The sequence below is a fragment of the Leishmania panamensis genome, assembly GCF_000755165.1.
Source record: "Leishmania panamensis strain MHOM/PA/94/PSC-1 chromosome 22 sequence".
Lineage (NCBI taxonomy): Eukaryota > Euglenozoa > Kinetoplastea > Trypanosomatida > Trypanosomatidae > Leishmania > Leishmania panamensis.
The window spans coordinates 391,217-418,330 of NC_025868.1; the positions used below are offsets into that span (position 1 = coordinate 391,217).

General features: G+C 60.2%; 7 protein-coding genes across 7 annotated transcripts; all 7 read left to right on the forward strand.

Annotated features, from left to right (window-relative positions):
- Window positions 1-369: 369 nt before the first annotated feature.
- LPMP_220940 (hypothetical protein) lies at window positions 370-2,394 on the forward strand (the record flags this gene model as incomplete). Its single annotated transcript, XM_010700792.1, has 1 exon — window positions 370-2,394. One exon carries the CDS (start codon window positions 370-372, stop codon window positions 2,392-2,394), a length of 2,025 nt encoding a protein of 674 aa, XP_010699094.1.
- A 1,345-nt stretch (window positions 2,395-3,739) lies between these two features.
- On the forward strand, window positions 3,740-6,304 carry LPMP_220950 (membrane transporter, putative; the record flags this gene model as incomplete). Its single annotated transcript, XM_010700793.1, has 1 exon — window positions 3,740-6,304. The coding sequence occupies one exon, from the start codon at window positions 3,740-3,742 to the stop codon at window positions 6,302-6,304; it is 2,565 nt and encodes an 854-aa protein (XP_010699095.1).
- Window positions 6,305-7,946: 1,642 nt separating this feature from the next.
- On the forward strand, window positions 7,947-8,258 carry LPMP_220960 (small nuclear ribonucleoprotein, putative; the record flags this gene model as incomplete). The annotated part of the gene is made up of 1 exon (XM_010700794.1): window positions 7,947-8,258. The coding sequence occupies one exon, from the start codon at window positions 7,947-7,949 to the stop codon at window positions 8,256-8,258; it is 312 nt and encodes a 103-aa protein (XP_010699096.1).
- Window positions 8,259-9,343: 1,085 nt separating this feature from the next.
- LPMP_220970 (hypothetical protein) lies at window positions 9,344-11,629 on the forward strand (the record flags this gene model as incomplete). Its single annotated transcript, XM_010700795.1, has 1 exon — window positions 9,344-11,629. The coding sequence occupies one exon, from the start codon at window positions 9,344-9,346 to the stop codon at window positions 11,627-11,629; it is 2,286 nt and encodes a 761-aa protein (XP_010699097.1).
- Window positions 11,630-12,638: 1,009 nt separating this feature from the next.
- Window positions 12,639-13,289, forward strand: LPMP_220980 (hypothetical protein; the record flags this gene model as incomplete). Its single annotated transcript, XM_010700796.1, has 1 exon — window positions 12,639-13,289. One exon carries the CDS (start codon window positions 12,639-12,641, stop codon window positions 13,287-13,289), a length of 651 nt encoding a protein of 216 aa, XP_010699098.1.
- Window positions 13,290-14,704: 1,415 nt separating this feature from the next.
- On the forward strand, window positions 14,705-16,834 carry LPMP_220990 (hypothetical protein; the record flags this gene model as incomplete). Its single annotated transcript, XM_010700797.1, has 1 exon — window positions 14,705-16,834. The coding sequence occupies one exon, from the start codon at window positions 14,705-14,707 to the stop codon at window positions 16,832-16,834; it is 2,130 nt and encodes a 709-aa protein (XP_010699099.1).
- A 1,649-nt stretch (window positions 16,835-18,483) lies between these two features.
- On the forward strand, window positions 18,484-25,905 carry LPMP_221000 (hypothetical protein; the record flags this gene model as incomplete). The annotated part of the gene is made up of 1 exon (XM_010700798.1): window positions 18,484-25,905. One exon carries the CDS (start codon window positions 18,484-18,486, stop codon window positions 25,903-25,905), a length of 7,422 nt encoding a protein of 2,473 aa, XP_010699100.1.
- Window positions 25,906-27,114: the final 1,209 nt, after the last annotated feature.

Genomic DNA, 27,114 nt, shown 5'->3' on the forward strand with positions numbered 1-27,114 from the left:
GAACAAAACAGAAACTCTGCGTTCGCGCAGGTGGCGGCACTGTATGCGCGTCTGCGTCTCGGTGCTGCGAGTCATCGGTGGCTACGGAGCTTGAGAAAAGAGGGCCCTTAGGCTATACCCTTGTTCCTCCTCCCACGTCTCTCTCCCCTTCACCTTCGCGCTTTTACCTCCCCCTCTGCCAAAGCCACCATCCCTGTTCCCTTCCCCCCCCCCTCTGCCTTGCTACATCTCATCACGGGCATACACACGCGCAGGTACTGTGCAACCCAGAAGACGTAAAGCGCCCCATCACGCCTCCTCGCCTCTTTTCGTTTCGTCTTCACTCTTCACGCCTTGTCATTGGCAGCCCCTCCCCTCCCCCGCCGCCTCATGTACAAGCGTACTGGCGCGTTGCGTGAGGTGCACAGTGGCATCAGCGTTGGTCGGCTGCGCCTCGCCCAGGAGTTCAGCACAATGGAGGGCTGGCAACGACTGCAGGACCCACGCTTTGATGAGTACGTGAAGGAAAAGCGGCAGAGGCAGTACTTCGATGCTTTCGACCAGCGTGTCGAGCGCGCCTTCAGGGTCGCGAAGAGGTTGCACAAAGCGGAGGTCATGAACGCCTTCAAGCGCAAGGTGAAGGGCAGCAGCGAGGGCAAGTGGACGGCCGCCGTCATGTTGGAGGTGAAGTTGGCCGTGGAGGAGCGGTTGCGCTGGCTAAGAGAGGTGTGGTCGCAGATCGACGCAGACTACCGCAGCGGCAATGCAGAGCAGCAGGCCAGGGCGGCACGTGAGATATCTGACGCCCTGCGTGGCGAACCCGGCGCGTACATGCAGTGGGTCTACGAGCGCAAGCGTGAGAACCGCTTTGCTGGCCCCAAAGAGAAGGCGGCGCAGGAGGCAGAGCTGAGCACTGCGGAGCTGCCCGAGGTCACCGATGACGAAGCGAACCGCTATCACAACCTTTCCTTGCGCATGGCTGATATCGAGCATAATGTGAAGACCTGTTTTGGCATCGCTGGTCAGCAACACTGGGCGGAGCTGCAGGCAGCCAAAGACGAGGCCTACGAACAGAAGCTGGACACTGCGGCCAAGGTGTATGAGAAGCTACTGGACCAGAGTGCGCGATTTGACGAGAGTCGGCGGACGGCGCTGCTGCGCAGTAACGTAGAACGAGTGCACCAAGCACAGGTCCGATTCAAGGCGTCGATGGAGATGGAGAAGGAGCGCGAGCAGCTCGTAGAGGCGCACGAGGCCATGCGAGAAGAGCGCAAGCAACAGGCCAAGGCCGAGCGCATTGCCATCCTCCAAGAGGCAGCTGAGCTGCGCCGCAGCGGGGCTACTCCAGAGGAGATCAAGCAACTCGCTCGCCAGCGTCAACTGGAAGCACATGCACGCCGACAGGCAGAGTACCAGCTTCAGGAGCGCGAGTCGCTCCAGCAGAAGAAGGCGTACTACCTTGATTTAATCGAGAAGTTCAAGGATGAAGTGGAGATGCGGGAGGGCCAGGAGATGCTCAAGCAGCAGGAGTCTGATGCGCGCCCGCAACGCAGTCATCGCAATGTCGAGTCGAGTGGTGCGCCGAAGCTAAACGCATTCGGTTTCATGGACGCGGACCGGCTAGACGATCCTGCCGAGTCGCTGCTCACTGCAAGCGATGCAATGAGGTCTTCGGCTACGCTCCCTGAGAACTCGGCTGGCCGAGCCGCCGCCTCACTCCGCAGGTCAGAAGCTCAGCAATCGCGCAGAAAGGCGCTGTGGGATATCGTTGAGCACGACCGGTATGAGGACCCGTTCATGACGATTCACCAAGCCCGCCTCGACGCCGCCGCGACGTATGACCCCCTGTACGCGAAGCACCTCGCCCCGACCTTGGCGCAAGGCAAGAAGTACACGAGGCAGGGCTTCGGCGAGCTCGCGGCTGGTGGCGGTATGGACCGGCACGTGTTCAAGGCTTCGGCGCGAACAGTTCGCCCGTACCAGTGGGGCCTCTCCTCCAACGTTGTGCACGACGTTGATGGCGACGGCAGCAATGACTACTTCATGGGCCTCCACTGGCACGTGCGGCACCCCGATACAGGTGACATTGACTGGCGGTACGAGAAGAAGGCCGGTGGCGCCGTCTTCCGCGGCCCGTTGCTGTACCGCATGGGTGCCGAGCGCGAAGCCGGCGAATCCGGCAGCTCCACAATGGACCCTTCAACAGCGACAGTGCGGCGCTTCTCGCCGCTAGCGACGACGTCGTCGAAGGCCGCCTTAAAGGCAGCGCTACCATCGCCAGCCCGGCAAGCCGGCGTCGCCGCGCCACTTCCAGTGGTGCGCCGTGGTGATGCAAACCAACCACTAAGCGGATGTGTCACCCCTAACGCAGGTACTCTCACAGCACAGCCCCTTCCGAGCTGGCGGAGCAGCTAAGTGGCGTCTGGGTGTAGGTGTACACGTCTATCTGTGTGTGATGTGTATATGTGGCTGGATGCATGACGAGGCTCCCTCCGCCTTCTCGCTGTTGTTGGACCTGCAGGTGGCGTAGTCGCGTATCCTTATCCTCAGCACCGTCGATGCATTGACGCGTGCGCTTCAAGCCTGTCTCCACTATCGCAGTCGTACGTGAGTCCACCATGTTTGCTCGATTCACAGAGTCTTCTCTCTTCTTTTCCCTGTGCTGCCGCTGAGTAATGAGAGGTGATTCATGGGAGTTTGTGTGTGTGTGTGTATACACGGTTGACTGCCCCAGGCTCTCTCTCTCACACGCTTCACTCGTGCACGCCGCACGCTCATACCGGTTAGGGGGTGCCCTCAACTGTGAAAGACACCCTCACACAGAGAAGAAGAAGGAATAGGCAGGTAAGCAGGCATGCAAACCACCCACCCCCTCGGGCTAATACCCTCCCATCGCCCATTCTCTCTCTCCCTATCACTCGTCCCTGCGCGTATGGCAACCCACGCCTTTATCCCCTCTCTCCCACACGCGTATGTAAACGCACACGCACACACACACGTGCACTTCTCTCTCCTTTTTGCTCTCCACTCTCTCGTGTGTGTGTGTGCGTGTCTGCGTGCGGTGGGGTGTGGTGGAGATTGCGCGTCCCCTGTCCTCTTTCCATCACTCCCCGCTATACCCCCTCCTCCCTCACCACAACTATCCATCAGTCATCCGGCCACCCCCGTCACCACTCCTCTGCACCAGCACCCCAGAGCTCGTTTCAGTTTCCCTCTTGGCTCTCTTTCTCCTTCCCCCTTCCCCTCTCTCTCTCCTTGTGTACTCACTCATTCAGCTCGCTTCGCTCATCATCTTCCCTCTCCTCACCCCCTCTTCTACCCCTCCTCCTGCGGCTGCTGTGGCTGTGGCTGGGGCTCTTTCTTCATCTGTTCGCGGTTTGTGTGTTTCCTCGCTCCAGCTCTCTTGTGCCCCCCCCCACCCCACCCCGCTGGCATTCGCGGAAGTACACACAAAACGCGCACAAGGACGACATCGAGAGAGACGACACAGTAGATGCCCAGCGTCAAGCCTACGGCTCACGCCGAGCGACTCTTCGTGGAGGGACTGGGCATCGTATCGAGCATTGGCGGCGTCAATCCCACGGCGACCTCCTCTTCCAACACTAACAGAGGGGGCAGAAGTTCCAGCGCCAACAGCAACAACGGGGCGGTAAAGAGCACTGATTGGGAGGGCGACCACAGCCTCAACTTGGCTGATAACGGCTACAATGCAGTTGTGTCAACCATCCATGCACGGAACTCGTGTGTGCTCAACGACACCATGACGAGCTCCACGAACCGCCTGCTGGACCCCGATACGCCTGTAGACCAGGGGACGGTTTATTGTAACCTTTGGCTCTTCATTTGGCTCAAGACAATTGGCTCCTTCGACTCCGGCGCCTTCAGCGCTGCTCTTGGTGCCCCCAACGGTATTAGCGAGACTTGGGATCTAAGCACGAAGCTGCAAGGCACGCTGATCTCGAGCGTATTCCTGGGGAATGTGCTAGGGTGTCCGCTGGCTGGGCATCTCTTCTCTCGCTATGATGAGAAACGTGTGTTGTGTGCCGCCCTCATCGTACACACTGTTTTCACGTTTCTCTATGCAGCCCTCCCCATCTACGGTGTAGCTCTGCTGAATCGCTTTTTCATTGGCATCAGCCTCTCCTTTATCGTCGTGTACACCCCTGTCTGGGTGGACGAATTTGCGCCAAAGAACCGACAGAGCGTATGGATGGCGTCACACAACGCCGGCGTGCCGCTAGGCATCATGCTTGGCTACCTCCTCGCTGCCGGCCCGCCGGCCTTCACGAGCTCCATCAGCTGGTGCTGGTCCTTCTACATCAAGTGCGTGCTCATGGTGCCGACCGTTGCCTACGTGGCGCGCTTAGACGCGCGCTCTATCAACACACATAAGGCAGGCGGTAGTGGCGGCGACAGAAAGGGCGACGACGACGGTGATGACGACCACTTTGGCGGCCCCAGTGCGCTTAGCGAAGAAACCTCGAATGGTGTAGCGGGTACGATGGCCTTCTCACCGCCGCCAATAACGGCGAGCGCGAGAGGGTCTGCATCGGCAGGCGCCCCGCGGCCGGCCAAGTGGGAAAAGAGCATCTCGCAGACGCTGCGGATGCTGGAAGATCGGGCGTTGGCAACCATTCGAAACCTCTACTATTCCATGACGCCACTTTTCTCGAACGTGGTGTACATGTGTAGCGTTGTGTCCCTCACAAGCCTCTACTTCGTCGCAACGGGGCTTCAAAATTTTGTGACGCAATATCTTCGCGAGCCGCCGTTCAACGCTTCGATGGCCATCATAACTGTCGGCTTCGGCTCGGCCGTCGTTTTGGCGCCAGTGTGCGGCGTCATCGCCGGCGGCATCCTGCTAGACCGTATCGGCGGCTACAAGCGCAACCTTTACCGTGTCACCTTCTTTACCTTGGCCTGGGGCGTGTGTGCGGTATTCTTCTCGGTCATTTGCATCTTTGTGCATACGACACGTGGTTTCCTGCTCGTCATGTCCGTCGTACTTTTCTGTGGCGGGGCCATCATACCACCTGGTGCTGGGCTTACGATGGCAACCTTGCCAGACCACCTTCGCTCCACCGGCGCGGCCTTCTCGCAAGTCATCTACAACCTCTTTGGTAACTTCAGCGGGCCACTGGTGTGCGGTTGGGTGGCAGACGTGACGGGGAGTCTGCGCTACGGCATTGTCACGCTTCTCCTGTCCAGCGTGCTGGGGGTCGTCCCACTCATAGGAATCTTCCACGTTGCCTTCTACGGCGGTGGCAGCGGGATCGGATCGGCGGCGAGTGCGCTGATCGACAGTGGCGGCGACCACGACGGCGCAGGCGGCGCGGCAGAGCTGGTGGACGGGAATGATGAAGTGTTGGAGGTGCCGAGCAGCGGAGCAGTTGTGGAGGAAGACGCGGGGACGGCGGCACGGCTTGACGGGCACAGCTACAACCGCGATGGCGCGAAGATGCGTGCAGGTCTGATAGCGACGCAAGAAGGAAGCTTCACAGTACCACCAACGACAGCGTCTGTGCGAAGCGGTGCTTCGAGGTTGGCTCAGGAGCTGCAGATTGAATCACCGCTGCAGAGGAGCCGGCAGCCCACATTGGAGGATGGTGTGCCAAGCGACAGCGGAACGGGCACGGCTCGCAGCAAAGAAGGGGCTGCCTCACTGTCGTTTTCGATGTTAATGCGATCTGCCCGCTCCCCATCCGCACCCGCAGCAGCCCCACCGCCACCGCCGGTGATGCCACCTACGCACTCGACTTCTCTCACTGCTGCCGCGGTGCGGACCTTCAACATGTTGGGGCCACTACGAGGTCCAGGAACTGCGCGGCCGGTGACGGCGGAGTTTTCGTCATCACCGACAAAAGGAGCCACCGAACTACCTCCCACCTTTTCTCTCAACTATGCGGAGCGCCGCTGCGAGCAGCAGAAGGCGGAGGTGGAGCTGATGAACCTCGAGGCGAAAGCAGCGAAAGTCGCGTCACTCCCCAACCAGCGCGCATTCGGGATCGATCTGGTGCGGGGGTGGATGAACAATGAAGTGCAAGAGGCAAACTTGCGACCGCACCCTTCCTCCAGCAGTCTGGTGCGCGGTAGTAGTGAGGCTGGCGTGACGCACTCGCCGCACATGGAGCCCCCACTCGCCTACATCGCCAGCAGCAGTGTCGCGAGTCTTGAAGGTGCTAGTGCCGCTGCGACAACCCTACCCCAGCGTCGCGGCTGCACGCTCCCGCAACGGTACGGCAACAGTGTCGAGCACGTAACGGACGAGGCGGGTGTGAGGCAAATCCATACACGCACACACGCAGGTGGGCGCATGCATGTGTAGGCGCTGCGGCTTATCTCCCTCTGGCTCTCTATGTGTCTTTCATGTTGTATTAGTATTGCAATACAGGGGCTGATGTGGGGCTCTCCTCACAAGATGGGCATGAGTGATGATCACATCGTTCTGCTCCTTGCCCTCCGTTGCTCTCTCTCCGATAACCCCTTAATGGGTGGTAGAGCTACTCCTGTTTGAATGCACGCGGGTGTGTATAAAGTTTGTGGATGAGGCTGAGCTGCGGTGCGGCGATTGGGTCCCCCCCTCCTCTTTTCCGCGCCCGCCACAGCAAAGACATTGTCCCTCTTCATGTGCTGCTGCTGCCTCGTTGTGCGTTGGGTCTTGTCCGAGCGCACTGATGCTTGCTGCTTTCTGCCCTCGCTTTGTGGCCTCTCCTTCTCTTTTACCTCTCCTGCTTCCCTTTCTCTGGGGTTATTTTCCACCTCCCCCACCACCACCACCACCACCCCCACACACACACACACCTCGACGCTCTCTAAACTGTCGCTGCGGCGCTTATTTCTCCTTTCGCGTCTTGTGTAATTGGGTGGGTGTGGCTGTGGCTGTCCATGTTCTCCCCCTCTCCTCCTGCTCCTCCTCGTCACTCCTCTCGTGTGGTTGGGCCTCGAAGGTCACGATTATATGTTTGTGTTTACTGTGTCGTTGCCGTTGAGGTAGGCGCACTCGGCGACAGTATGATTGGTCTCCCTCCGTCCCTCTCTCTCCATCCCCACCCACCCACCCACCCTCCCTCCCAGTGTCGCGGTGGTGGTTTCGTGCAGGGAGGAGGAGGAGGGGGAGGAGGAGGTTTCATCCTGTTGCTCCTATGATAATAGCGAGTAGAGAGCGAGCGAGAGAGAGCAGCGGAAAAGAGACGCACTTGTCAACAGGGCCCATCAAACGCGACGGAGAGCGAAGGGCAACGGCTTTGTGCTGTGGAACAGAAAAGGAGGGAAGGGCGCTTGAGGCACGTGCTGCTGTTTCCTTCTCGTCTCCCCCCCCCCCCCCTCTTTCCCTCTCCCTCTCTCTCTCTCATGTCTGCAGAGGAGGGGGATGTGCTTCAAGTGCTCGTTCAATCCACCATTGTGTTGATGCACACACACACACACACACCCATCGCCTTCAGGGAAAGAGGGGGGCACACTAAGAGGTGTCACCAACCATACCCCTTTCATTTTCTCCAATCCCCATTCTTGTAGCGCACCCACTTCAGTGTTGGCGCGTGTGTGCACGCTGGCCATCTTGCCAACATCTGTCTCCTCACGTACGCTATCACCGTAGCTACTACTACTGCTACTTTCTTTCCCTCCCTCTCCTCCACTCTACCTCCTCCCTGTCGGCGCGCGCGCCTGCAGTGGTGCGTCTCTCTGCTCGATCCAATTAAGTGCGCACAACTGCACACACTGAGCCCGCAGTATAGCGACCTCTCTCTCTTGTGGTTACGTTGTTTTCCCTCCTTCTTTTCCCCTTCTGCTCAGAGAGTGTGCAGCCGGCCCAATACCATCCTTGTTGTTCACTTTCACGAGTCCACGTAGTTCGCGGAGTCCTTGTCGGCCCACGTGTCACTCGATCTCCGCTCACACACGTGTACACCTCCTCCCGTCACCACCACCATCACCCCGCCTCCCAACCCCAAGCACACAGGCGCAAGATGGCGTCTGTGTCACCCTCCGAAACAGGCAGCACGCTCATCACGTTCCTGCAGCACCTGCGCGGCACCCTGGTCGAGATTGAGCTGAAGAATGCCTCCATCGTCTCGGGCGAAATCGCCTACGTCGATGCCAACATGAACACCTACATGTCACACGTAAAGATCACCAGTAAGGGAAAGAACCCCGTAGAGGTGGAAGAGTACATGGTGCGCGGCAGCACCATCCGCTACATCATTCTGCCGGAGAGCCTCAACACGTACGATGTGCTAAAGCAGGCCTCCGCAAAGAAGAATGGGGCAGTGAAAAAGTAAAGGGCGTCCTGGGGGGGAGGGGAGGGGAGGCGGGCGGCGGCACTCACCACGGAAGAGAGGTGCGCATTCCCGCGTCCGGGTGGGGCAGGCGGATTATAGAGGTGTGCTGGTGGGCGGGGGAAAGAGACGAAGAGGCGCACAGAGGCGAACGGAAAGAGGGAGTCAAGAGCCCCCTTTTGATTTGGTGGAGATGCCCAGCAACGCGACTGACCGTTCGGTGCCTCACTTTCTAAGGAATCTCCCTCTGGTGCTGTCCATGAGCGAGCGTAGAGGGAAAGAGAGGGGGGGGGCGTAGAGTACTCGAGCCGATGGCTGCACTGTGCACCGTCTTCGCTAACATGAAGCGCACGGAGGGTCGTCCTGTCTTCGCCTCCCCCTCGCATTTGTATCTCAGTCAATGGTAGCCATGGAAGACACGCGCGCAGTGGCATCCGTGTCGCTTGTGACCCGTGCGCAAAGATGCTGTGCGACGGGTAGCATGGCTCCAGAAGAGGGGGGGCGGGCGGACCTGAATGCTGGGCACGTGTATGTGGGTGCGTCAGTGCATTGTCTGTGTAACGTCCGTTCACTTAAGGCAAAGGTGAACGCGACAGAGAAGGATGCCGTTCAGATGAAAGCAACAAGCTAAGAGGCCGCTGGCTCTCTCTCTCTCGTGTGGGTGCACATATTTGCCCTGCCCGGTCTCTCCTCCTCCTCCTCCTCGCCTGCCCGGCACCTTTTCTTTGCTGATCGAGTGAGGTGGGGGCCACCGCCTTATAGGCAGCCCATCTGCTCCACCAGGCACTCCCTGTTCGCTTTTCGAGGTCTCCGTAGCTTCAGCCTACACTCTCCTCACTTTTACTATCACTATTTTGCATGTTTCTCTACACGGGCTCGATGGTCACGCGCCTTCACTCCATTTGGCCCCCCACACACACACACACACCGTCCCTTCGCTCGCTCTGGAGCGAGTACACGTACCTACGCTTACATTTACCCAGGAGTGTGTCTTTCCGCCCTCTTCACCTGCCGGATCGTGTCAGTAACGCTGACCTCGAGTGGAACGAGGAAGCTGAACTACTAAGAATCGTGTGAGCGAGTAAGACATGCGTACGGTGTTGCAGACAACGACCACAGCCACGCCGCCGCTGCTGTCGCAGCAACAGCAGCAGCGGCAGCATCACCAGCCACAGCAGAGCCACTTCCATGCGAACGTGATAGCGTTGCGGAGCCTGCAGCACCGGATGCAGCTGCGCGCGGAAGCGGCGCAGCCATCGCATGCCGGCCCCTCATTTCATTCTCACAGTGCAAGTGGCCCATCAGCGTCGTCACCACAACACCGCCACTGCCAACGCTGTGCCACTCCACCTGCGCCACTCTCTTCCTCTCCACGAAAGCTGACGACAACGCAGACAGCACCAGCGATCCCTGGCGTACCCTTTTCCGCTTGGTCACCACAGCTGCACGCGGCTGTTTTACGAGTGGCAGACTTGGGTGAGGTGGATATTACCGCCGGGGCGTGCTGCACGGCGCTGGGCATGGTGCGGCGAACAGCAACGGCGCAGTTGCCAGAGATGTGCCGCCTTGTCCACGTAGCTAGTGACGGAGAAGGCACACCAGCTGCAGGAAGGTCGCCAGGCGCGTGTGGTGCCTGCATGTGTCGCCGCTGTGACTGTCTTAACAGACCCTACGCAAGTAGGGAGGAACAGCAGCACCGTAATCACCGCCGACACCATAGCCGTCATCGCAAGCGGCATGCCAGTAGCAGCAGCAGAAGGCACCGTAATGACTCAGCCGTCCCCGGTCCTTCTTCACCTGGCCCGCCCAAGCCCTCCACTGCAACAACGGCTCGTCTGCCAAGCGCCATTCCGCTCCTCGCAATGCCTGCCAACACTTCACCGGTCGCGTCTCCGTTTCGTGACCAGGACGTGCTGGAACGCATCATGGCCAAGTACCGCACCCCTCCGACACCGCTCGCGGAGTCGGCACAGCAACAACAGCAGCCGCTGCACATCTTCGTTCATTGCGGATGTGACCAGACGGGGGCTCCTGCACCAGCAACTGCACCAGGACCAGCAAAGTACACAGCGGCGGTTGCCTCGCCTCCCTCAACTCCGCCACCAGCCGCGTCTCTTCCACCACCGCCACCAGCCGCGTCCGTTCCACCACCGCCACCAGCCGCGTCCGTTCCACCACCACCACCAGCCGCGTCCGTTCCACCACCACCACCAGCCGCGTCCGTTCCACCACCACCACCGGCAGGTGCTGGCCCGCTTGTGCGGTCGCCACTACTGGTAGTCGCTCCGCCGCCGAGTGCGTCTGTGCCTGCAACCCCACCGGTGGCTGCAGGTCCACCGCTAACGTCGGGGCCCACTACTGCGCCTACCAACTCCTCAATAGACAAGGAGAGGCAGATGCTGCTGGAGAAGGCTGATAAGTACGTCTGGCAGCTCGAGCAGGAGGTGCAGCACCGCGCTCTGCATTATAACGTCGTGCTTCAGCAGCTAGCGGAGGAAGAGGCACGCAGCACAGCGCTACGCCACGACCGAGACACGCTTCTGGCGCTCAATAGTGGCCTGCAGGCCTCCCTGGGCTACACCCGAGGCAACAGAGACTCACGACAGCAACACCAGAACGGAAGCTCTACCCCCTCCTCTTCCACGTCATCAAGAGAAACGACGCCAACGACATCGCCTCAAGGTGCAAGTGAATCAACCATGAACAAACCACCACCGTCACAGCAGCAGCAGCAGCCTGCGCGCCGTCTCCCACCTGCGGTCGAGTCCGTCTATGCCTCTCTGCAGACCCCCGCGGATGCTAGCGTAGCACCCGTGCTATTGCCTGCTCCGCCACCATTGGCCACCTCTGCTCCAGCACCCACCGCAACTGCGGCAGCAGAAGGCCGCACGAGCGCCACGCAAGAGGTGTTACAGCACGTACTACTCGAGCGCGAAGCCGCACTCCAGTCGTCGCCGCGGCCCACCGCTATGACGGCGGCAACAAGTACGACGGGGAGCATGCCTCACCTTGGCTACTCGGACGGACTGCGCCGCTACGTGGACTTCCTTTATCAGGAAGCAGAGGCTGGTGCCGCGCATGTGCGTCGGGCGAGTCTTCCCCTGGCAGCTCCGGCGGCCCCTGCCGCCGCAGCGTCATCCCTCGCACCCTCACCTCCGCTGACAGCCTACCAGCTGCCGCAGTATTACCATACCAGTCCGGCTGGCGTTGGCACAGTGTTGTCGTTGGCGAACCAGGCGCAGGTGCAACAACAGCGGCAGCGCCAGCTGGAACTCGAGCAGCTCCGGTTAGAGGTGGCAGTAGAGGGAGAGCGTATGAAGACAGACATGCAGCGCTGGCGCGCCTATCTTCAGCAGCAACAGCAAAGACATTGAAGTGCGCCCACAGACCCTTCACGTCTTCGTGATAGACTGGGGTTTCGCTCTCCCTTCCTTATTATTTTGCTTGTTTCCCATACATCGTGTACTGTGTGCAAACTTGAAGCAGTCTCGCACACATGTGCATCACCCTCTTCCCACCACCCCTCAACACCCCCCCCCAATACACACACACAGCGGCCTCGCCCTTCCCTGTGGGGTGGCATAGATGATAGACGCTCATGCACTTTGCTCTTCGCTCTCTCTCTCTCTTTCTTTCTCGCTTGCTCAGTATCTGTGATTCCCTTTTCGGTGAACAACACGGGCGATGACTTGGTGCTGCGTACTGATGCAGTGAACTGTATGCACGTAGATGTATGTGCGCGTGTAGCTTACATCTCGTCTTTGGCTTGAGGACGGTTGGGGGAGGGGAGGGTCTAGATAGGTGGCTTCATGAGTGCCGTGGACAGTCACTCAGAGAGTGTGGTGGGGGTGGGCAGGAGGTAATGATAGAGGTACTGAGAGAGCTGTTGTGCATGGACCGTGGGCGAGCGTGTATGCTAGCTTGTGGTGAGGGTGCAGGCGACAGTAGTACTGCAAGACGACGCCGCGCGAATCATGCTCTTCGCCCTCATACACCAGCGCATCACCCCTGTCTCTCTTCCGCTCCAACTCAGCTCCTTTCGCTTGAGGAGCGCTGCCGACTCTGTTAGCAAAGCGAGCTAAAATGCCACTCAAGCATGCTTGAATTGATTTTTCTCCATCACCATCAGCGCCAGCAAATCTCTTCCTCCTCACCTCCCTACATTGCTCTTGAGCTCACTTCCACCACCTCCTCCCTAATTACCTCGCACACTCCATTGGCGCAGCCACTCGCCAGTAGTTGTCCCGCACCACAAGCACAACCACAGTAGCGGAGAACTGCAAGAAAGGGAAAGTGCATCGGAACACGCTGGGCTGGCTTCGCTCCTCAACCTCGGAAGCGTCTGAGCGTGAACTTCAGCACCAGCATCGCCAGAAGCGACGAATGAATTCTCCAGCTCCGTTGACTGAGGCGGAGCAGCTCGACCTCCTCGTTGCCGGTGAGCGTCTCGACGACACGGAAGCGCAGGATACAACCCGCTTCCTCGGGACCAATAGGCGTCACATGTACGCGGACGGTCTGCTGAGCTGCGCTGTCTACACCTTCAGTGGGCTGCAGCACATCCAAGGGCAAAGCAATGCCCTGACGCTGCTCACCATGTGGACGGTTGGGACGACTTTCCTGGTCGACGTGGCAGAGCGGAAGCACCTGCATGAATCCCTGCAGAGCACGCTTCGCATTGCAACGGCAACAAGCAAAGCTGAGGCGCTGGTATTGCACGATCAGCCGCAAGACGATACTACGACAACATCGACTCTAGGAAAAGCAGCAGTGGCACCGGCGCTGTCCACCGCCTCCGGTACGGTGTCATCAGTGAGGATGAAGGCTGCCCCACAAGACAAGGAGAAGCTCGCAGAACAGCAGCGCAAGGTATTCTTAACGCAGGCGGTCGCGTCGTGGGTGTGGATGCTGGCCTCTTTCCAGCAGTTTAAGGTGCACAAACGGCTCAAGTGGTGCGGGTACAGCAGCTGGGTGGGACTCGGCTGCACGGGGTACTACACAACTCGGCATCTCTATAACCTGCTCGTGAAGTAGGACGAGAGAGCAGAACGTGGATTGCAGATCCACGCCGCCACACTGTGGCGTGGCGGACTCACGTGTGTGCTCGGTAGGCGCACCAGGACCCATTCATGAGGCAGTGGCCTCGGGTGCATTTCTTTCCTTTGCCTCCTGTCGGCCCGTGGGTGTGTGTGTGTGTATGTGCGTGTAACCTCCACGCATTGTGATTGGCGCGTGATTGACCTTCGATGGACTCGGCGGTGAGCGCCAACAGGAACGTCATGCGCACAGATGCGTAGCTACATGTCGGAGAATAATAACAACGCGTGAGGGTTGGGGCGATGAGGCTACAGAGGCAGGCATGGAAAGGGGGAGGGGGGACGGAGAACGGGGCCTGCGAAGGTGTAGGCGAGGGCGGCAGTGGCGGACGTGACGATCGACTCTCAGCCTCAGTTCTCGGAAGCTGAGGGAAAACGGTACAAGTCAAGCGGAAGGGCGGGGGAGTTCGCACATACACGCGCACATGCGTTACTTTCTGGGCATCTTTTATTCTGCAAAGCTGAGCTGCGCTTTTCCGCCACACGTCCCTCCACCCCTCCCCCTCTCCTTCCTCTTGCACAGTGCCTTTCCTTATGTAGCTGCTTGTGTATATCAGCCTCTGCTGGGCTCCTGCGCGAGCAAAGGTACCGCGGTCAATCGCAGCGATAAAGCGAAGGCCATGCACTGCCACATCACCCGCACCTTCGAGATGATGATGATGATGGTGTCGCCCCCCCCACCCCCTCTCTTTATTCATTCACTGATTCCTCTCCCTCTCAGTGACGAGCACACTCTTCCCCTCTCTCCCTCTCACCGTTCTTCCCTTGTTGGCTTGGGCGAGTGTAATGAGACAATATATGTATCTCGCTCCTCTCCAGCGTTCACAGTAACGCCACATCATCGCTCCTCACACAGCTTCTCTATCTATACCCTGCCCTACTCTCCACAACAACTGCACACACACGCCGGCACAGCACGTGTGCACCTCGTTCCTTCTCCGAAAGACAGCCCACCCAGCCCCACGCCCCAGTACTCTCTCGTTCTCTCCTTTCGGTCGGCTTCATCATCTAGTGGCCGGGACTCTTGTCGCTTGCCGGTGGGCTCGCGTTTTCTTTTGCGCTTCGTGCGTTTTTGCTTTGCTTCCTGACCTGTGCAGGCGAGCGTCGTGCTGTCTGTGAACAGTGGATTGCCTCTTCTCCTCTAGGGCTCGTAGAGAGTCTCCACTCACCCCCTCCCCCCCCCCATCCTTCACCCCAGCACTCAAAAAAGCCAGCGTAGAAGCTCACCCAGTCGGTTGGCACACACACACACATGCACAGTACATAAAAGCTATCCGCAACTTCCTGCTTCCACCTGCATTCTGCCTCTCACGTACCTCCTGCCCACACCTCTGGATAGCTGAGAGGTCAACAATGAACACTGAGCAGCAGCATTTCAAGGAGATTCACCGCGAGGCGGTCATCTTAGCGGAGATGAAGCGACGACTTGGTCTCTCGGTCACCACAGCCGTATTGTCCTCAGCCGCCGCCCATGCGTCGGCAGCGACGACGGCAACAGTGCTCAAGTCTTCGGAGGAAGAAGAAGTTGCCCGCAATGTGTACGACATGTATGGGTTGTCCATGGCGACGGTGAATGCATATCTGTTACGCTACCTGCGCTCCAAGGGTCTCAACATCGATGATGCTGTGGCGAAGCTGCGCCGCCGTCGCGCCTTTGAGCAGACACTCCCGATGATCAGTATCACTCCCATCACTGTCGCGGCGCTGCGCAGTGGGGCCTTTTATCTGCTGAACCGCGACCTTGAGGGCCGACCGGTGCTGTACATCAACGTAGCCGCCTTCACACTGCCCACGCTAGAACTGGACGAGGCACAGCGGATACTCGTAATTATTTCTGAGTTCATGCAAGCTCAGTGTCTGCTGAAGAACAACGAAGATGCGGCGGAGCAGCAGCAGCGCCGTCGCCAGTGCGCCAATTCCACCGCGGCAGCGAACTCATTTGTCAATGGCAGCCGCGAAAACAACGGAGGCGGAACGACTGCCGCAGCGCAGGCAGTGGCCGAGATAGAGGAGGCCGTCAGTCACCTCCAGCAGTTCACGCTGCTCATCAATGAGGAAGGGGGGTCATGGGCGTTACAGGCGTCCTTCCTTAATAACCTCAGCATCCTTCTTGGAATGCTCCCCAAGTACTACCCGCTGATGCTCGGCGCCGCTCTGGTCCTCGGGGCCTCCTTTGAAGTACGCACCGCCATCAAGGCATGCCTCAGCAGCAGCTCCGCGGATGTGCGGGAGTCGGTGCAGATGATCGAGAGGGACGACCTGCCGCGGTACATGGACGCCCGCAACATCCCCATCGAGCTCGGTGGTCGCGCTCAGCTTGTCGGAAGCGCCATGCACTTTTCGGATGCAGTGCTGCGGCACTGGTTTGCACTCACGACACGAATCGAAGAGGAGCGCGTGTGCGGCGGGGGTGTCCCCGATTCGAAGGCGCCACCAACCCCACAGGCCACCGCCGCAGACCCCGCCGGCGACGCTAGAGCTGTCAACAGCCGCAACGAGGGCAGGGGTGTTGAGACCATCTCGCACCCGCTGCTGCGCCCCCTGTACGTGCCACCACCGCCGCTGGGGACGACGCAGAGGGGCATTTCCCTCCAGCGGCACGCAATCGAATTCCAACACCTTAGCAGCAACGGTGGCAGCATTGCCGGGGAGATCATAGGGTCTGGCTCGCTAGGGCTGAGGCAGCCTAGCAAGTGCGGCGGCAGCTCCAACACGTACAACCGCAGGCATGACGTCATGCCTCTAACTACCGCTGTCATAACGGCACCGCATGGCACGCTGGCCGGACAGAAGGACATGGCCGCGGCAACAGTGGCCTTCGGCACGCTCCGCACCGAAGACGTGACGGATGACGGCGTTTGTTCGGCGCTCTCCGCCCCTGACGACTGCGACGACGGCGTCGAAGACGAGGACAGTGGCGTCGGCCTGCACACCCCGAATTCTGGTGTCCCCACATACCAGCTCTACACTGCCGCTTCTTCCTCCCTCGCGGGTAGCTTGGCAGCTGAGGGCGAGATGCACCAAGCCTCCCTTGGCTCGAGCCACAACCGCCATCACTTAACTGCATCGCTGCGCAATCCTGCATCGGCGACCATGTCGCGCGAAGAAGCGGCTCACTTTGTCGACTACCCAGACGACGCGATCGCGGCGCTGCGGCAGGAGCGTCGGCGGCGTCAGCGCGCGGAGCAGGCATTGCAGTTTCGAGACTTAGGGGTCGCACTGGACATGCGGAACGCCTCCAGAATCGAAAGGGAGCTAGCGGCCATGCACCAAGACCTCAACGTGCTGGTGGCGGAAATATTGGTCAAGGCGGAGGCAGCTAGAACGCGGCAGAATGCGCCACCGACGCTCAAACAGCTGCTAGATCTGACTCTCACCGCCTTCGAGAACGCTACGCGCACACCGTCAACAGTGCCCGCCATGGTGCTGGCGGAGCCAGCGCAGCGTGATGCCGTGAGCTCGAGGTGCTGTATCTTCATGTAGCCGTGAGCTTTTCGTGGATTGTACTGCCGTCGCTTGTGGTAGTAATCGCCCCCCTCCCTTGCGTGCGAACGCACACACCTCTCTGTGCGCCTGTTTTAGTTTGTGCGGCGACGCAGCCTTAGTGTCCCCTCTCTCCGCATTTTTCTTCATCTTTCAGCAACCCACCACTGCCATCTCCTCAGCAGCTGTACCGCTGCTCCCTACGCCTGTCACATTCAACCCTGTCGGTTGTGTTGCGTATTTTTTGACGTCGTGGTGTGTAGCCATTCGAGGAGATGCTGCCGCCACTCCTCTTTGTGCTCCACGTGATCGAGGTGCCCTCGTACTCGAGAGACGCACGCGCACAAGCGCTGTCCCCTTCCCTCCTTCGTCGCTTTTCTGCGGTGCGTCATCCCTTTTTGTTTCGCTCTTGCTGCCTCTACTGTTACCCTTTACCCCTAACTCTCTGGGCCTCTTCCTCTGTGTAGCTGCGGGCCCCGTGTGCTCTGACTCACTTGGCGATTCCACTCATTGTACTCCTCCTTCTCCTCATTTTCCACAGAATATGCATGTAGAGAGAGAGAGGAAGTGCGTCTGCGCCGTGGCATGTGGATTTTCTCTGCTCGGCGGCTGTGGTGCGGTGAAAGGCTGTGATTAGCGTGTACGTTCAAAGAGAGAGCAGAGCAGAGAAAAGACAAAGGTGCAACGGTCAAGCACGGATGAGCTGTGATCGGTGCACGCGTGCGCGCACTGTGCGACGCCACAGAGTCGTCACGTTCAGCTCTTTCTCCCTCTCAATTGTGATGGTGTGCGCGGCTCGCTTTGCTCGCACTCTCCCTCTCTTCTGTAGGGACTTCTCTGCGGGCTCCTTTCTCTTCTTATTGTTTCCCTGTGCGGTGTGCGTCTTTAACGGTCAAGTTTCTTCTCCCGTGTCCCCCCACTGCTCTGACAAAGCAGCACGCAAGTACCGATTCAGCGCAGGCACTTTGATTGAACTGCGTATACTCGACCCTCTGATTCCTCCTCCTCCTGCCCCTTCTCCTACTCCCTTACCTTATCTTCTATCTGTCCTCTGCGCCTGCGAGCCTCTTAGTTGCACTTCGTGCCTTGCCCTAGTACCTCGCACGGAGCAACGAGCACACCTACACGGAGTGCGCGTCAGCACACGCGCTTCACACTGTGCCACCTGCACGCGCGGTGTGTGTGTGTGGGTGTGTGCATTTTTGCTTGTCTCTCTCTCTCTTTCGCCTCTCTTCGGTTGCATCTCACTGTCTGTGTGTCCGCTGCCCCTTTTGCTGGTGCTCTTGCTTCTTTTTCCCTACTCGCTGTGCTACTCGTCATCTCCCCTCTCGCGTTCCGCCTCCCACACCCACACACCCGTCGTGCCGCTCTCCTCTCCCTACCCTTTCTGGTTCTCCACTCCCCACTATCAACGCGAAGGGCAAAGAGTGTGCGAGAGCGAGCAGGAAAGAGGAAGCGCGTCCTCCTCTTGCCCTACCGCGACTTAGTACGTCTGTCTCCATAGCCTGCGCGTGTGAGTACCCCCCCCCTTCTCAGCAGGGAGCGGAAAGCTCGAGAGGCGGCATATAAGCGATACGCCTACAGAGACCAGCAGTAGAAAACGAGTGAAGTGAGTGGAACATGCCTACCGACGCGCACAGCCAACAGGGATGGGATTCGATGCGTTACTCAACACCTTCTGCCTGACGTGCGTCGTCCTCTTGGGGCTGTGGGTCATAGCCCATGTAGTGCAGGCGGCGGAGCTCCGCCTCATGCTCGTGGCCTACACGCAACACAGAAAATATGTCTTCGTCATACCCTTCGTGCCGCTGCTAACGCGGCTGTTTCACGAGATGGCCGTGCCGCAGTTTGTGGCATCTGATGCGATCCAGCGTGGCGAACTGCCGCCGGCGACGATGACGCGTGGTCATCACACGCGGGCAGAGGGGCCCATGGAGTACGTTGGCGCGGACGGTGCCCCGTCAGTGCCAACGTTGACAGGCGGCCACAGCGTCACCAGCGCGCCGTTGTCACCGCCGTCCACGTTGACGCCTAACGCAAACCTGCGTCAGTCACCTCTCCACACCCTCGCCAACGGCACCCGGGGCAGAGCCAGCAAGGCGACCAAAGAGAAGAAACGCAAGTGGGCTGGCGACGTCGCTGATCGAGAGAACGTGCCGTACCAGCAGGAGCAGCAGCAACAACAGGGATCAGTGGCAGCGGTTATTGTGGACTCCACACGCTCGGCCGTTGATGGCTCAGATTTGACCTCCTCGCCTGACCCAGCGTGGTGGACACCACAGCTGGAAGGTCGATGCTTAGTACTAGGCCTCCACCTGCCGCTGGAGCTGCTGCCTGCTGCATCACGTGGCTCAGGCATCAGCAGTGACACGGGCAACGGGCATGGAAACGGCAGCAGCGTAACAAAGCGGCAGCCGACGGTGAGTCTTCAACTCAAGAAGTACCAGCTCTTACCAGCCTCTCCCATCCGCGCTGAGGCCGCGCCGTCGCGAGCCTTGCGCCCTCATCGATTGTTATCCAGCAGCGCAGGGCTGCAGACACAAGTAGCTATTGCACGGCAACTCATGGCGACACGGGTGCATGTATGCTCCCGTGCCGCACTAAGTCACATGCGGACGAACACGTCCGTCGTGCCGTCGCCGCGTCAGCGCTACTCGTCCCCGGCCGCTTCTTGGCCGAACCACGGCACTTGGCCCGCTGGGTCATGGCTTACTCGCGCGTCATTGGAGCACCTGGACTTTGATGATGTCAAGTGTGCCTACACGCGGTACTATCAGCGCCTCCTGGAGATGGCCGTGGCGGAGCAGGCCGCCATCTCCCACGGCGCGCAGAGCGACCGCAAGTCCACGAAGCGTGCGCAGCGCATTTCTGCGATGCTTATGCGCTACCTCGACTTCGCACACATGAGCGACGCTGAAGGTGGTGTCAAGGACGGGGATGTGGAGGGCGGTGCTGAGGGGAACCGCGGCGGTGGCACCAGACTTGGCACCAATCAGGATACGTCCCGCAAGCGAAGGCCCGCGGAAGATCCGAGAACCACAGGTGGAAGTGGCAACAGCGCAAGCGACCCCCTGTCGCACAAGAAGCGCAGAGGCCGCACTCGAAGTGGAAAGAGTCATCGCAGCGTCGGCGCGGGCACGGCGGGCCTTCCTCAGTGCAGCCACACGCCGAGGATGCCGATGCTTGGGGCCAGCGTTTATTATCATAGCGACGAGTACGATACAGGTTGGCGAAGCGGAGACTTGTCGTCAGCGGTGTCGGGCCACAGCCACCTTTACCACGCCGTGTCCCCACTGCCGCCTTTGCAGTCGATACTGCATCTGCCGAGGGTGCCCCAAACCCACTCATCAGCGTCGCTAATGCAGTCGCCACTGATTTCCATGGTGCCGCCACTGCTACCACCCGTGCATGAGTCACGACACGGCAGCAGCAAGCGTCACCAACGTGCAGGGGAGACGTCTGGAATCGCGGACGGCGCCGTCGAGGTGCTTGAGGGGCTGGTGGAGCGAGTGCGGCTCGCGCAGACGCTGCGGCCGCGCTACCGATCGCTGCTTTGCACCGTTCGCTTCGCAGCTGAGAGATTTGTTGTGCGTCGTGGTGCGAGCGAGCCGCCGACGTGGACGCCACTGCAGACAGTCGCCGTATCACGCGTTGACGCAGCTAACATTACTCATGGTGCTGCATCATCGTCGGTGGCAGACGGCCGTGGCGTGGTGAGGCAGGATTCAGCCCGATCCACCTCACTCTCCTCCTCTTTGCCCTCCCCTCACCAAGCACGCTTGCGTCAGCAACACGGAGGCGGGGACAGCGACAGCGCAAATCTGGTGTGCTCGCCCGTGGTAACCAGAGGCGCGTCCGCTTCAGATTTAGGTGCTCAAAGCAGTGAGAACATGTTTGGTCTCCCTGGAGACCCGGGCAATCAGCGTGGCAACTCCGACAGCGTCGCCTCTGGCACCCTCGCAGCGTTGTCATCGCAGATCTCGAGCAGCTTGGCCGACAGCCAATTACCAACAGGCACACGCCTCCTTTCCCCCCTTCCATCGCGACCCTCGTCAGCGACGGTCACACCGGTGGGGATCCGCATCGAGCACGGGAACAACGGCGCCAGTCTCCATAGCCACCCCAGCGACCCGCCACCGCCCGCTCTGCCTCTTCCACCGCTGGAAGCTCACTCCTCCGCCTTCGCCTCAGCGCAACTCCTCCTTCCCGAGCTCAGTATCACCACACCTCCAGATTCGTCCGCCGAGCACGTGGTGCCGCTCGACGTACCATCGGCGAGTGCTGGCAACAGCGGCAGCGCCAGCGCTGTGAACGCGGCAATGGAGTTTCTGCGTACGAGTCGGCTGCGGGAAAACAACAAGCGAGCTGCTCTCGCGGCAGGCACCGGCAACAGCGCCGTTGTCCCCTCGTCCTCTTCCACGTTGCAGCAGAATACAACATCCAGACTTATCAGCAGCAGCACCTACTCGACGACGGCTGAACTTGCCGCGACCCGAGCACCGCACGAAGACGGGCTACCGCACTGGAACGCCATCAAACGCGATTTCTCGATGAGTGCTGGGGGCACGCTGCGGCGATCGTGGGGTGTCAGCACCAGCAGCGACGAGGTGCAGCAGGTGACTGCTGCTGCAGGAGCTGCGCAAAAGCCAATGCCCAGCGCGGCAGTACCGAAAAATACTTCTCGCGTCAAGTCCGCCGCCTCGTCGCGACCCCAGCAACAACATCCACAACGTGTGCCGAGCAGCATCGAGGAAGCTCCGCCGAGCGCTGCCGCTGCTGCAACACAGTCCCCGTGGCGCATTGCCGCGAGTGCGTCTCCACCGTCGCTCCAACCGCGCTCAACGGACTTGCGTGTTATCTACGTGATTGGAGCTGATCGCGCGACGCTGCTTCGAAGCCTCACGCTGGACGCAACGCGCTGTTTCGCAGCAGGGACACAAAACTTCCTTTGTTTCTTCACTCGAAGGGACGAGCAGTGTGCGCGGCGGCGGCACATTGAGCTGCTCGATCAGCAGAATGGGGCTGAGTTGCCCCGCGGGACGCGCCGCAGGACGCTCGCAGGCACTTCTCGGCCATTCGGGCAGCATGACCGAAGTAACGACGCTATCCACAGCACTCACCCGAGCAGTGCAGTGCCTTTGCACAACCGTGCGGAGGAGAAATCGTCAAGCGCTAGTGCCGCGGCTACGTTGCGCAGCGTCAAGGAGTCGCCATGGCAGGATATGAGCTCCTCCAGCGGTGGTTTGCCCATAGGTGCCCTTGAAGAGATGCACGATGGCGTCTTTGGAGACGCCGGCACAGCTAATCAGCAGCCGCGTGCGACGATGTTGAGTGCAGCGAGTCACGTCAACACCGTCGCCACCACCGTCACGATGCCGTCGGCACATCAGCGCGACGACCCTTTCTTCTCCAGCCTGCAGAGTCTCGAGAGCAGCCTTCACTCAGTACGGGAACTCCCAGCAGCGAGCACGCTGCGGGATAGCAGAAGCAGCAACGTGCCGGTCGTCCTCACGTCTCCAAACACCGCAACTGCCGTCGCGACGTCAGACGGCGAGATTGTTGCTCAAACACAGCCGTCGCCATCGATGTCGCCAGACTCGGGGAAGCCGGTGGAGACCACGAGTACCTCTGATGGTTCCCTCTTCTCTTTGCCCAGCCTCGATGGCGCCCGCGATAGCAGGGGCGACACTGGCCACGCAGAGCGACGGTGGAGTGTTAGCGAAAAGGACTGGAAGGCGCCACTGCAGAGCCAAGGAGCGACCGGCACAACGGCCCCGCTGCCCCCATCCGCTTACACGGACATCTCCACAACGTACAGCCACCCACCGACTAAAGCAGTCGCCAAGGTCGCTAAGCTGCTCCCACGGGAAGCAATCATCGCCACTAACTTCCAAACGGGTAACCGAGGCACCCTTGACTACGGTGTCACTGCTGCTGCCACCACCACCACCAACACGGTCGCTGACGCTGCTGTTCAGCCAGGGCGTTTGGCATCGCACTCTGAAGAACCAGCAGCAGCTGATCATAAGCGCGTGGGTGTCGCCGCTACCGCTGCGGCTGTTGCGGGTCCTGTGTTGGATGTGACGCCGCCCACAGCAAGCACAGCCGCCTTGCCTCTTCCCGCGGCATCCTCACCTACGAAAGCTAGCGGAAAGACCAAGAAGGGTGCATCAGCAGCAGTGGATAACGCTGTCGCTCGAGCAGCCGGGGCTACCGCCTCTGAAGCCACCGTCAACGTGACTCACGCACCACTGTCTCCGCTGCCCCGTCCGGCGCACCCGGTCGCCATCGATTCGGTGCCGGCTCACGACGTCCGACAGTACCTCGCGGCCGTTGGCGTAACACTGCCGGAGCAAGTGTACCTCCTCCGTGACGCGGACGCGTTGACGCCGCTCCAGCAGCTGCAGCATCGCCTCGCTGCCCCCGTGCACACCACTGGCACCGCCGCGACTGGCGCGGCGGTGCCACCGTCCTTCGGTGGTACTGCGGCACACCGCCGCGCATTACTCTCTGCCTCTGTCGATGCGGTGCTAAATCGGGGCGCCACTCGCATTCTGGAGGGACAAGTGGAGGTAGCGGAGTTGTCGCTTGATGTACTGAGCCGTCAGATATCGCCTTATGTACCACTGCAGCCGCCAATGCTAAGCGGCAGTGATGACGCTGACGGTGCCGAGAGTTCGATGGGTGACAGCAGCAGCGGAGCCTCTAGCGATAGCGACGGCATGGTCGGCGCCAGAGAAGCCGCGGCGGACGCGAGGCACAGCTCACCATCCAGCGAACGCGGGACGCAGCCGCAGAAGCCGAAGAGCACTGCAGCTGTGAACTACCAACTCGGCCGTTCTTCAACGAGTGACGGACCTGCGAAGCATTCCGGCAAAGCGTCGCTCCCACGTCATGCGCATTCGCGGCACTGGCATCAGCAGCACCCCCGGTCGTCAAGGGGCCACGGGCAGTCGAGCGTCCGCACTTCCCTGGAGCAGCGGCAACGTCAGCATGAGCGGCGTCGAAAGCGCCACCTGGACCGTTGGAACAGACGCATCCAGCGTCGGCGAGTGGCGGCTAGCAAGGCCGGCAACATCCCCGTTGCCGTTGGTGTGCTGTTCTTTACGGCGCCTCCGACGTTGCCTGCGGCGCTGGTGCAGCAGCAGCAGCAGCAGCGGCAGCGGTTGCTCGAGCATCTACACAGCGGTGAGCGAGGGCGGCTATTGGTCCCGGACTGGGCATTGAGCGGGCCCGAAGTTGCCGCGCCAGCCCCTGTTTCTGCCGGGGACGTACAGCAGGCCGGGCAGCATGCGTCGCCACCGCCTCCTCACGTCAAACAATCACCGCAGCCCAACATCTGTGTGACGCTCATTTACACGGCCACCGCCGAGGAGGTCGCGCAGGCGCTGGTGCGAGCCGCAGAAGTCGCTGCATCGCTCACGAACCAGAGCGGCACGTATGATGCGGTCGACGCATCGGACCGCCGAAGCGTTGAGGCCGCTAGCCACCACGGAAGGTGGAGCCTGGCGGTTGCAGAAGCAAGTGAACGGCACACGCATAGCAGCTACGACAGTCACGAGCTCCTGAGCAGCAAAGGTAACAGCGAACTGTACCCGCAAATGCCGCCACAGCAGCGGTCCACCGGCACATTGATGGGGGGAAGCTGGCATAGTCGTCGTGCTCTGTCGCAGGCAAGCACGGCTGCGCCCAGCAACAGCAGTTTTTGCCACTCGTGTCTCTCGGAGAACGTCACGCCGCTTCTGCCGCGGGAGTCCTTTTCAGTCATAGCCCCGGATGTCTTCGCCAACAGCGGGAGCCACCTTCACTACGACCCTGTAACCGTGTCGCCGACATACCAGTGCCACGCCCTGTCACCCCCAAGCGGCTCCTCCGAGACTGCACCTCTTGCTGAAGCGGAGAGCATGAAGAGCCCTGGGTATGGTGGTCGGCACGATGGCACGGCAACACCCAGCGCTGCTGCTTTTACTGATGCTGATTCGGCCTCGCCACTTATGAGTGTGCGTGACAGGCCACCGTCGTTGCTCTTGCTCACCGGGTCTTCGGACAGTGTCTACGATTATCGAGAATGCGGCAGTGGCAACAGAGGAAGTGCCACAGCAGCAGGGGGCGGATGGGGCGGCTTTGGGCACGGTGCCGCTGGCTCTGGTGCTACAGATGATGGTGTCGTGCGCACCGCTACGACCGTGTATGTTGAAAAACTTGAACGGCGCAGCAGCAGCGATGGTGCAGCACACCTCACCAACAGCGAGAACGTTGACGGTGACATTGCGCGAGCAGGATCAGCGCCAGCCTCTTCCAGCGGCGTGCGCGCGAATGAAGCAGAGTTGAAACCCCTGTGTTTCAAGGCCACCGAGGATGGGCGAGGCGAAGAGGACAAGGTCGGGGTGGCAAACAAGCTGATGAACGTGCTGCGCGATTCGGCGTGCTTTCCTGATGGCGTCCCAGTTGACGTCTCCCTCACCTACGTGCGCATAGGCGATGACCTCTATGCCATCACAGAGGTTGTGGACCGCACTTTCCTGCAGTACCGCGAGGAGCGCGTCATGTGGCCTCCCACATCTCGCGAGGAAGGCGATGGTGGCGATGGTTCGCCCACATCGCTCTCCGACAGTGGCGAGGATGTTCAGACAGACGGCTCTCTCTCCTCTTCGTCTGTAGCCCACCTCTCGCTCGCGTCGGGCCCCTCTTTCAACACGCGCGACGTCGCCCTGGAGGCTACCCAGGGCCAGCATAAAGCTGCAGCGCGTCAGCAGCATCGTCGATCGTATCACCGCCGCCGCGCCGTCTCGACAAGCAACTTCGGCAGCCTGTCCTACTCCCTCGCCGGCTCTGCGCCGCTTCGGCCAGGCATGCGGCGGCAAGAGGTGCACATGTGCTGGCGGTGCCTCAGTACCGAAGCGGCGGTCATCTTTATTCCCTGCGGCCACTACGCGGTATGTGAAACGTGTGCAGAGTTGCTGCCAGACTGCTGCCTGTGTCGCATGCCAATCCTGTCGAGTGTAGTGCTGCTGGAGCGCGACAGGCCTCAACGACAGCAACAGCCTCCTTCAGCGCAGCAGCAACACTAGTGTAGAGAGGGGCGCCATCACGAACGCGAGTCGCACAGAGAGACGCCACGGAGGCGTGCTTAGATCCATACACCCTGCAGACCCCTTGTTATTGCTCTCGCCTTCGGCCTCCTTGGCACCCTCTCTCTCTACCTGCGTAGGCGTGTGTGTGTGTGTGTGTCTTCCCTTCCCTCTTGCATGTGTGCATTGATGTTTCCAATTCCTCACACGCATACACTACCCACCCACCCGCCCCCCACCCTCTTTCGCCTTCCACCTGAATCCCTCGCTCGCTCGCTCTCTTCTTACTGCCCCCCTCGTCATTGCCATCCCCTCCACGGCAAGAAGCGGGTGTATCCTCGCCTGTGATGCATGCGTATGCGTGCGTCGCTGTTCGGTACGTGAGACGTTCTCTGCACACACATAGACGCACGATCCCCAGTGCCTTCCCTTATCCCCCTCTTCTCTGTCCACCGCCCACCCTTCACCCTTACGTCTCTATGGCTTGTTTGGCTACTTTTTTTTCTGCGATTATCGGCTGCGGGGGTGGGGAAATCAAACACACGCACACACACACACACACACACACGTGTAGACACCCAAGGACTGTCGCCGCTGCTACGCTCGTGTGCTGGTGGGACCCCTTCACTTTTCCCCTCCCCTCTCTCCCTCAAATACACAGGCCCGCCCTGCAGACGGACACGTACGTTCATCAATATCCCTCTACCCACTAATCGGCTGCTGGATCGCTGAGGTAAAGTAACACGGTTCGCACGCACACACACACACAGCAGCTTCTCTTTCGCCTCCCCCTGCCCCTCCTCCCCACCACCCCCTCGCGCTGGACCGAAAAAGCGCAGGCACTTCCAAGGAGAGAAAAGAGACCAAGCGGGGAGAGAGAGAGGAGATACACCGGCCGAGGACCGTGACTGCTGCGAGCAAGTCAGACATCTATCGCTGATCAAGGGAAGACGAGCGACGAGTCCACTAGTGCTCCACGTGTCTGCTCACGCAAACGTGTGTACACCTTACCATCTACTCCGTCTCTCGTGCGTTTCCTGTCGTCATCTTCGCAACTTTGCTCTTCTCTGTTGTTGGTGCTACGCTCACTGTCTTAGAGAAACGCACCTTCTCTGTCATTCCTCCCAACCCTCACGTTCGCGCGCGCACTCGCCCTAATTCAAGTGGAGTCCATCGTACCAGAGGTCGAGACATCAGTGCGTTCGTGTG